We start from the raw sequence: 11,314 nt of genomic DNA, 5'->3' as shown, positions 1-11,314 counted from the left end.
ATGTATAATGAATAAATGTGAAGCACGAATATTAGATTATAAATATGAATTTCCGGACAGTAAAATCCATGTCACTTGTTCGAAACCTCAACCTTGTTCAAAGTGCCAAAATTAGACATGAAAAGCTGTAGTTTTGTCTTTTATGTGAGCACAGTACTGTTAGTAATTCATTTGCAGATAAGATAAACCATTAGCTCAAGTCATCGGCAACAGGTCTTCGATGCACCCAAAACCTCAAAGTTACAAAATATGAAATGTAAATACGGTAGCACACATTTCCTTTACTGGTGAAAAAAAAACAAAAAAACCCTGTAAGAAACCACTGACAGTTGAAACAAATAACTCTGAAATTTGTCACAAAATCGCAGAGTGCCAAAGTGTGCTTTGAATTTTTGTCTTTTAAGTGTTGATTGCCAATTTGATAGTTTGAAGCTGCTACTGGGCGCGGTAGCCCGGTCGATAAGATGCTCGCCTAACGTACCAAAGGATGTTTAGAGGTGTCGCGAGTTCGATACCCGGTTCGTCCTTGTCAGAAAACTTTCCTGACAGGGGTACAACAAAAAAAACGGCGACTTGACCGCAGCAAAAAATTGCTACCGCAGGGGGGCCCCCCATCGAGGGGTTAGCGTACCAACCTCTCGATGAGTATAAGAAACAAGCCTGCCGTTCGGAATCGGCAATAAATTGCAGGTCCCGGTCTAATTAGCCCTCGTGTGCAGAAAATGACCGTGGTGCGACAAAAATGATCAAATGAAGCTGCTACTACACTGGTGAAATAAATTAAGTGAATTTGCATATTTTATCGAATTTCATGAAAAGAACTCAACTGAATGTAAAACCACTGCTTCTAGACAAAAATGCAAATCTTGTACGTCGAATACGTAAGCGTACACGTGTGTCTAGGCGGAGACAGTAGAGAAACAGGCTTTATAAGCCTGTTTCGGATGATTGTCGAAAATCTTGGGACATAAAATTCCGAATCAGCTAATCTCATTCGTCCATGTTGTTACATTGCAGGTTCCATGTTCCACATAAAAGTGCGAGACTATAGATAACAAATAAGTAAAAATAAAATTTTGGGCCCTGGTACAGGGCAATAGAACGTGTATGGTCACCGTGTTCCAAATGGAACGTTTACAGATATAGTTAACCCTCCGTTATTATTATCAGAAACCCTCCCCGATGTGATCGCATTAAGCGGCGTGAACTGTATTTATACAGGGTGGGCAAAAAGCCCGTAGAAACTTTAAATATGAATAAAAACCGAAAAAAAACTGTTTGCAGGGTTAGCATCGCTACATCACGGAATTGTTTTCAAGACAGGAAGAAAAAATAACTCAAAAAATAGCCAATAGGTAGCACTGGTACGAGCGACTTCAATGGAAATATGCAAATGAGGGGGTTATAATAATTTGCGCTCTTAATCCGCAACCAGTTCACCGTTGTAAACCGTGTATGTCGACCTGCTGCACTCTGCCGTTGCTGGATATGTGACTCGCCTGCAATGTGTTATACCCTGTGGTGGTGGTCACGTGGAACACATGTTGCTGTAATAAACGACTTGGAGACATTCTGTTTGTTATTTGCGTATCATTTCTTTGACTTCTGTACGTCAGTGCCACCTATCAGCTGTTTTTTTAATTTTTCCCCCGTCTTGTTTTTCCCCCGCAAACCGTTTTTTATTCCGGTTATTTTTCCGGTTTTTATTCATTTTTAAAGTTTCTACGGTCTTTTTGCCCACACTGTATTTTTCACAAATGTATTCGTTGAGCGTAGCAACAGACGTAAAAAATACGCCCGTGTGACTAACGATTCCAACTAGGACTTGTTTCCGGGACGGGGCTTAAATTATGATTATCCTGAAAAATCATAGTAGGGAATTTTTTTTTATGGTTGTCTTATTTGCGAAGAAAATACAGTATAAGTAAAACAAACCGAGACTGTCCCATAGAACCAGGAAGACTGACCACCATATACTCACTTAATCTATTTGGATTACAGTCGAATCCCGTTATAACCGAACTCCAAGAGACCGCAGAAATCACTTCTTTATAACGAAATTTCGTTACAAAGATAATTCCATGTTTCTGCATTGTTTCTACGTAAACTTATCTGGGGGATTTTAAAAGCGTTCATATATATAAAAACGAGATTTTCGCTATAACGGAGGGTATTCGTTAAAACTGGACTAGACTGCATTTAAATAATTTCATTCTATTCAATATTCTAGAAGTATTTTGCATATGTTACAACGAATATATATAAATCACACGTCACTTGCATTATCACTGGCAGGTGCTGAATTGTATTTCCTTTCGTCACGTTGCTATTTCGAAATTGCCTTTTGTTGTCTGTGATTGCCGAAGAGCAATTAAATAGGTTTTTAAGCAAACACACTCTGTGCCCACAATTGAATTATCGTTTCGGCAATCAAACGACTTCATTCCATTCTTCTTGACGTGCGCTGTCGAAATTATTTTCTCGAGAAAACGTCTTCACTTCGATACATTTTGTGAAACGCACAACAGGGTTTGCTTCGCTCACGTAATAAACATCATACTGAAATTGATCATGAAGTTCCATTTTGCTTCCTTAGTTTGCATTTCGATTGTCTTGTACCTCTCGCGCGACGTCCAGGCCAACTCAACAAGCTTTAGAGATGGACTTTCTTCAGTAGCTGCTAGATCGTGCCAATGTGAAGGGGGATCGTGCATCCAGATTTATGGCATGGGTCAGCCTCAATGCGTGTGCCAACCAGGATACAGCATATACGTGAAGGCTGGCATTTTCACAGCACGTGTACAATGTAAAAGTGAGTAGTCACAGAAAAATGTGTGTGTGTTTTTTTTGAATGACTTATGGTCGCAATATGTTTACTATTTCCTCGGAATCTTGAAACCTTGAATGGTGGAACGAGAGTCCTCGTTGAGTGTAGGCTCAGACAGTGCTCGTGCCAGGTATGAGGCAACGAGGCGGCCGCCTAGGGCGGCATTTTTGATGATAGATTTATTACGGCCGTGTTTTCACAGTCAGAAACTGTTACACATCGAAATAATTTTGAAGGAAAAGCACGAGTGGATAAATAAGCACAGGTAAATACAAGACTTTTTCAATGTTGAAATGCTAATTGCACTCTTTGCTATCCAATGCTTGGCGTCGTGCTATCATTACGACACCTTTCTTGCACTTCCAAGAAAGTGTCACCTATCTTCCTGAAAAAAAAATTAGGCTCCTTTTCTTTTAAGGATCTTTTCGCTCTCTATCAACATTTTTCCAATTAAGTTTCCTTTCTTTAGTCAAACGACCCCATCAGTATAAGTGTGGATTCCTTATTCATCTTTCGCGAAATGCCTCTTCGGAATGTTCTGACTGCTCATTTGTGTGTACTTATATCTGTTGTCTATACAGGGGTGAAATTTCTCGCGGAACCCTTGATGGTAATGAGGCTGTCCTACAGGATTCAAACAAATTTTTGTATCAAGGAAACAGATATTTTCCGGATATTATGCTGAGGTGATCTCGTAAAGAAAAGTCATCACTCCACCGGGAGACGAATCCAGGCCCTCTTGCATACCGGGCAAGCATGCCACCATCTACACCACTGGAGACATGACCCTGCCTTCCTTATTTCACTCACTGTGGCGTGAGGCGCTGAAGTAGAGGCATTAGTAGCCTCTTAACTTCAGGAAATGGCCCCCGGGTGGGACGGTTTAGAGAGAGATAGGTGGCTTTTTCTCAGCTCGAGATATCAAGGAAACAGTTATTTTCCAGATATTATGCTGAGGTGATCTCGGAAAGAAAAGTCATCACGTCTCCGCCGGGACTCGAACCCAGGCCCTCTTGAAAAGAAAAGTGGTGTAGATGGTAGCATGCTTGCCCAGTATGCAAGAGGGCCTGGGTGCGAGTCCCAGCAGAGACGTGATGACTTTTCTTTCCGAGATCACCTCAGCATAATATCTGGAAAATAACTGTTTCCTTGATATCTCGAGCTGAGAAAAAGCCACCTATCTCTCTCTAAATTTTGATATATTTATTCAAAAAAAATTGTGTTCCCATTGCCGTCCCAGCAACATCATTGCCATAGAGCAAAATGAAAGAGGGCCTAGACCTCTTGATTGAATAACAATCAAGCATCTATCCTGAATGTTTTAAGTGCACTATGACCCCCTACAAGGGTAGGACTGGCAGGGCTCTAGCACTGGGCCCGAGGCAACCCCCCCCCCCCCATTCAAATATAAATTAACTATACAGGATGCTCCACCACAGATCTCAGTCTTGGAGGAAGAATGATGACCACTGACATGCTCGCAGTAAAAAGAAAAAATTTACTCTTACATGAAAAGTGCCATTTAATTTTTTTTCATATGGGGGCACATTGCCTTTTATTTCACCTGCACAAACCTGTTTCTTTGCTCACAGAATTTCGATATGTGTGCGGAGTGTGTAAAATGACACATGCTACCTTTTACAATATAGGGAATTTTTTTCTGCGCAGCAAAAAAAAAAACTTTGTGTACACGGAAGCATTCTTAGACTTCAAACAGCCATATTTTGTAAACTTATTCACCATGAAAAAAATGGCGCCTTTCTTAGGCACTTTTGTCCATAACCAATAAACGGATAAAAATAAAATTTTATCAACGAAAATATAACTTCTAGAAAGTATTGAAAACAATTATATACAGTACGGTATTTATTATATTGCATGTGAGAAATACATAAATGAAGTAGAACCCCTTCCGCCATCTATCAAATAAGACCGTTACAATTCTTCGATTGAAATTATCAACCAAATTTTTATTAATATGCCGCGTCAAAAAATGCAATAAGATATGATAGCAAATAATTTATAGGCAATAATATCAAATAAATTATCAAGTTTGCCTCAAATTTTAACAGTTATTTGCGTGTGGTAAATGAACATTAGTAAAACTCACAATGCGTAAATACCCTTAGATTTTACATCGTTTAGTTAACAAAACAGAACAGAACAGAATCAAATTGCCACCTCCCCATGCCCAGCTAGCTCAGTTAATACAGCAAGTTGTACTAATGTTTTTTTACCGTTTACAAATAACAACTGCTAAAATTGAGGCAAACTTGAAAAATTAACTAATATTATTGCTTATAAAATATTAGCTAATATATATCGTATCTCTTTTATTTCTTATGTGACACATTAATAAAAATCCTGTCGCTGATTTTGATTGAAGGATTGTAACAATTTTGTTTGATACGTGACGGAAGGGGGCTCTACTTAGTTGATGTTTCTCACAAGCAATACAGGGAGGGTGATTCTAAATTTTAAGCACAAATTTTACGAGGTGAGACAGAACACCTGAAAAAGCACTTATGGTCATAGAACGAGTGCTGGGATTGCAATAGCAACGCGGTAGAGGGTGTTTTTGGAGAGTGCGCAACAGCCACTTCACCGATAACGGGATAAGTCCAGTGGCAAAGTTCTGGCGTTCATTCATTCAACCATTTCACCGAAAACATAGTTTCAGACGGATTTCCTGCGATATGTGCTATCATCCATTAGAGGGTTTTGGATCGGAGTTAGTTTCTTATAAGTGCTACCATCAAATAATACCATCAAAAGGTTTGCAATGCTTTGCATCAAAGGTTTTATGCTGCGTGAAACAATGATCAAGCTATATAATGACTTGAGGTAGAATTTGCGTTACCAGGTCGCACCATGAGAAAGCCTACCGCAAGACAAAACCCAGCATCCCAACCCTTTGAAGGGAAGGCAAACCATAGGAAAAAATGCCAACAGGTGCGCCCACTATGGAACCACCCTCCCACTTCAGAGATGAGTTAAAAATTGATTGGATATGTTTGCTCTCATCAGGATGTTTTTATTCAGGAAACTCTCTCGCGCCATCTTAAAACATCAACGTTAACCCCGCCCCCCCTCCAAAAGTGTCATGACCTACAGTTTGGGAACCACTGTATCAAGGTAATAGAGGGGAGGAAAGAAGCGGCCATTTCGTGAATCGGTCGAGAGTTTTGTTCAAAGTCCGATTGCAGAAATGGTCTGGGTTTTGGCGGCCAATTCGTGAAGTGGATGGAGTTTCCTGGCCAATTTTCGATGTGCTGATATATAAGACGGTTGCGAATCCATTTTTTTCATCGCTAACGTGTGATGTGTGGCTATATATATATATATATATATATATATATAGCTGTATTGGATTAGCTCCATTGTGACGTAAGAGAGAAATTTGAGACAAAAACTTGTTCATATATAATAATATAGACATATAGTTTTTCTGTCAAATTTTGAAGAAGGGAAAATGGTTACCGCATCGTGACTGCGATACGATGCGTTGCCATAGCTAACGTGGACATAATTATTATGAAAAAATACAGTAAATGGCGATGACGCCGAATTATTCATTTACGGACTTCAGGGATCTCCAGCCACTTCGCAAACTGGCTAGGCAAAGACCGAAATTCAGACATTGGCCGGGTCAATTTGTAATGAAATCGCCACTTCGCGAACTGTCCGATTTCGGATTTTGGCAGTAACATACACAAATATAAAATCTCAAGCAACAACATGCAAATTGCCCACCAAGGTGGGTAGAAAATAAATAGAGAAAGAAAAAGTGTAAAATATATATTGAGAAAGAGAGAAAGAAACAACATTGGAAAAAATCCATAAAAAAGGGATGTCGGACCTTGAATACAGAAACCCAAAGTTAGGATCAATGCGGAACAATAAACTAAGGAAACTAAAATACGTTGCCCATTCAGATATGGTTGCCATTCAGACACAAGTATGGATAGCTCCGCTATTCTCTCGCCAAGATCATCAAATTTCATTTTTAAGGTGCCTATCGGGAAAGGAGGATTCCCGACAACAGAAGGTAAGCTATTCCATGGCATTTACAAACCTATGGCATTTACAAACCTATACTGGAAATTTACCACTTGATATATATACTGGATATATTGACTATATGGACCTTGTCGGTAACACGGCACAAGAGGTTTTGTGTAATACTTTGCCAATGAAAGTTGCACAGACTGTGGTAATTGTGCTCAATTGTTACACATGGATATAATGATTGTGAATATGGTCAACACCATTGTGACTTTTGTTTTTTGTTTACTCTCTTTACAGAATGCGAATGTGGAGAACAATCCATTGGGTGTGCTTTTGCGCCTACTCTCTTCGCCGATAACAAAAATTGTTATTGTAGAGAAGGTTACGCCGACAGAGGAGGTTACTGCGCAGGTGATTATTCTGCTTATTGGCGGCTCTGAAGTTATGATAATTAACAATAAAAATCGAAACACACGGTCGACTCTCGTTATAAAGACCCCCCCCCCTACTTTCGACGAAAAACAGACGTTATATTTGGAGGTCGTTATATCGAACGTTTCAAAAGTATCGTGAAGTTTAGCTTCTCAGGAAAATTGTGTATTGTATCGAAGAATATATATATTTTTTCATTTTGTCAAAATGTCGCAATGGTGATGTATGAGTTACTTACCACGATTCATCGAATGTGATTCGCCCCATACGGGGGTTACCTGGAGGGAATATTTATTTTCTCAATTGAAAAAAAATTTTTTCATCCAACCCAGGGAGCAGCACCATTGCCCCCCCCCCCCCGAGGGTAAAAATTTACATTACATTACAATTATAGTAGAATTACAGGATTACAGCTTACATAACAATTTACATTACATTACAATTAAAATAACGGAACTACACATGGGATTACAGCTTATATTATACCTCGTGCAGCACCATTAACATGACGCGAGCAGGAATTTGATGCTCCCGAGGTTATTACATTAAGCCCACTATTTATACGTCATTATTATCGCCGAGTTCAGTCGTTTAAATATAATGATAATGAATCATTTTACGTTATATTAATCGTTATATTGGATAAAATATAACGTGGTGGAAATAGTAGAATATTTAAGACCTGTCGTGCCGGTCGTTATAATGGAGGATCGTTCTAACGAGAATCGACTGTATAACAGGAAGAAGTTTGTACGAGACATGCAGAAGGGTTTCTGATCGAAAATTTGAATACGAACATCTATAAAGTGAAGGCATACAACTAATTAACGGTATGAAAAATGGATGGCAGCACATATTTACGGCGCATGTAAATAAGTACACAGTGGTTTCTAGAATTACCAACTAAAAAAATTCAATGCTACACCGCTTAATTTCGAGAGTGTTTTGGATGCGCCTAGGACGGTATAGACTATGAAACCATTGAACCTCTCAAATTACTATGAAATGAATGAAAATGGAAGATTCCAAAAAGAATGTAATACAGCCGAATCCCGTTATAACGAACGCCAAGACCCCGGAAGAATCACTTCATTAAAACGAAATTTCGTCATTAAGGAATTACCTAGCATTGTTCCTGCGTAAACTTATTTGGGGGATTAAAAAAGTTCGTTAGTTTGTTAAAACGAGATTTTCGCTATAACGGCATTCGTAAAACGGGAATAGACTGCATATATTACTACACTCATGTCCATAAATTAAGGATAATGCCAGCTCCGGCAAATAAAGGTTCAGAAACAAAACAAACGTTACTTATTCATAAAGCCCATTTATTAAACAAAAGATAAAGAACAAAAACGATGGTGTATGTACGTATGATACCATTCATAAAAACTACGATTTTTGCTCCCTGGGGCAATTGTAAAAAATATCTCCTTTACAAAAAACTTACTATTACATGGTTGGTATGATGGTTAATACATTGTATGTCTCCCATGCGATGAAATACAGTCCGTACAACGCCTAGGCATGCTGAGTATCAAGTTATCGATCTGATCTTGGAGAAGATCACTCCACTCAGCAAGCAATGCTCTCCGAAGTTCCGGTACACATGTAGGAGGTGGTTGACGGGCTGTAACTCGTCTGCCAAGCATGTCCCACACATGCTCTATCGGATTCAAGTCAGATGAGAATGCTGGCCATTCCATGCGGGTTATATCCTCAGATTCAAGGCATTCGTTCACGATGTTTGCTCGGTGAGGACGGGCGTTGTCATCCATAAACACAAATTCTGCGCCCACGGTACCCCTAAACAAACGTACATGTTGTTCCAGAATGATGTCCCGAGAAATTTTGGCTTTCATGGTTCCGGTTTGAACATGCAGATCTGTTCTGGAAAACAGTATAATTCCACCCCAAACGAGCAATGCTGCACCACCGTAACGGTGTCGTTCAATGATGTTGTCTTGGTGGTACCGGGTACCTGGCGTTCTCCATATGAAAGTCCGACGTGAATCAGACTGCAAGCTAAACCTGGACTCGTCGGAAAACATCACACAAGCCCACTGTGACGATGTCCACATTGCATGTTCCCTACTCCAGGCTAATCGCTGCCGACAGTGAGTTGCCGTGAGCGGAACACATCTGACAGACCTGCGAGCATATAGACCAATATCTCCCAAACGTCTGTACACGGTTTACCTTGAAACTGTGGTACCCGTGGCTGCAGATAGCTGACGAGACAGGTCGGATGTGCTTCGTCTGCTTCTTTTGGCAGTTACTGCCAAATACCGGTCTTCATTCGGCGTTGTAACTCGGGGGCGACCTGTACTGTAACGTCTACTGACATTTCCGTTATCTTGGAATCGTTGCCAAAGCCTAGAGATGACACTTTGGGCAATTCCAAGTTCCTCGGATACTTCCATCTGAGTACGCCCACATTCCAGGCGGCCGATAATTCTACCACGTAAAAAATCATCCACATGCGTCCTCTGTGCCATAACTATTCGCTTATGGCACTGAGCGCCTTACAGAACTCTTGTGAACAATTTCACTTCTTTGCCATCATTCCTTATATACCCCCCTCTTACACTCTCGTGATTGTGACGTACTATCGGCATCATCTGGTGGCTTCCTGAAATTTGCATATCATTCTTGCAGATGTGTGTGATAATTCTACAGGTGAAATTTTTACTTTAGATTTCGATTTCCGTGTGATTCTGAATTATCCTTAATTTATGGACATGAATGTATATAGAGAGACAGAAAAGAATTATCTGTGGCTGCTAGAATACTGTTTTGGCCAACCCCCGTCCTACTTTTAAGAGTCCTATTTTTTCCTTCATTTTTCTAGTATTTTGAGTAGGAGCCTTGGAAATGTGTTTTTGATCTATAAGTGATTGTTGTTTGGCTTTGTATAATTTTTTTTTTGTAGACTGCAGGTGCGACAAACCAGATATGCAATGTGCGTTCGTGAAGCCTATATTTCAGGATTACATGAAAGAGTGCACTTGCAAGTAATTGGCAATTTTGTTTGTTTTTCTTTCCTCGTGCGTCGAAGAACCGTAAGATATCTGTGATTATTGACAAAAATAAATCTCTGTATTCTAGACAATAAGCCACATGATATACATCTGGAACCATTGTTGCCGAAAAAGGTGAGGGAAAATACGGAACCACTTTTCGAAAGTTTGCGGTCAAAAATAATGTTCTTCACAGAAATGAAAATGTTGATAACGTTATCTGTTATATTTTCAGGGGAGTCACGTGATGCTGATTCCAAGGGAGATGGAAAACTGAATAAATATTCTATTAAAAAATGATAACGTTGCGTGTACTTATTTCGAATATTTATGCGATGCGATAATTATCACGTCAATGAGGAGGTCATAATCGATATAATCATCTCAGGCGGTTTAAAGATAAAAAGCATGGCATTCGTACTACAGTCGAATCCCGTTTTAACGAATACCGTTATAGCGAAAATCTCGTTTTAACGAATACTTTTCTAATCCCTCAAATAAATATACATAGGAACAACGCAAACACCTTCCTTTATAACGAAATTTCGTTATAACGAAGTGATTTATCCGGTCTCTTGGAGTTCGTTATAACGGGAAACGGCTGTATATTAACACAATGTAGTGTAAATATTACGAATTTCGCAAATCACGAAATTAAACAATTGTTAGTTTTCATGTTAAGTCTAACAGGGAAATCAAGAACTAGGACGTTTAAAAGATAGAAATTCGGAATATGAAATTTTAAATGAAAATGTGTAAAACACTATATTAACAGAGTTTTTTTTTACCTGGGGAATATCCCTTTATTGCCACGGGCTGTATCGTCAGTGTGCATCATAAATGTGATATGCCAAAATTCTCGATTTCTTTACGCCACTGAAAGTTTCTTTGCATGTGTTTCAATGTTCCGTAAAAATGACACATGTTTCTGACCAATAGAAAGATCTCCAGCTATAATGTTTTCCCAAATCCTGTCCCACCTACCATTTATGATATCAAATCTGAAGGGTCGAGGTGCCCAACATGT

The 11,314-nt window shown here is 39.4% G+C and overlaps 1 protein-coding gene across 1 annotated transcript; it reads left to right on the top strand.

Annotated features, from left to right (window-relative positions):
- The first annotated feature begins 2,520 nt into the window (after window positions 1-2,520).
- On the top strand, window positions 2,521-10,563 carry LOC149081486 (uncharacterized). Its single transcript, XM_089238425.1, has 5 exons — window positions 2,521-2,812; window positions 7,133-7,246; window positions 10,200-10,281; window positions 10,376-10,422; window positions 10,523-10,563. The coding sequence occupies exons 1-4, from the start codon at window positions 2,572-2,574 to the stop codon at window positions 10,380-10,382; spliced, it is 444 nt and encodes a 147-aa protein (XP_089094551.1). The 5' UTR covers window positions 2,521-2,571; the 3' UTR covers window positions 10,383-10,422; window positions 10,523-10,563.
- Window positions 10,564-11,314: the final 751 nt, after the last annotated feature.

Source organism: Pholcus phalangioides, unplaced genomic scaffold, assembly GCF_987345545.1.
Source record: "Pholcus phalangioides strain wild (caught in Gottingen) unplaced genomic scaffold, Ppha-v1.0 ptg000010l_1, whole genome shotgun sequence".
Taxonomy (NCBI): domain Eukaryota; kingdom Metazoa; phylum Arthropoda; class Arachnida; order Araneae; family Pholcidae; genus Pholcus; species Pholcus phalangioides.
The sequence above is the reverse complement of the archived record's forward strand: the minus strand, read 5'-3'. Positions and strand labels throughout refer to the sequence as shown.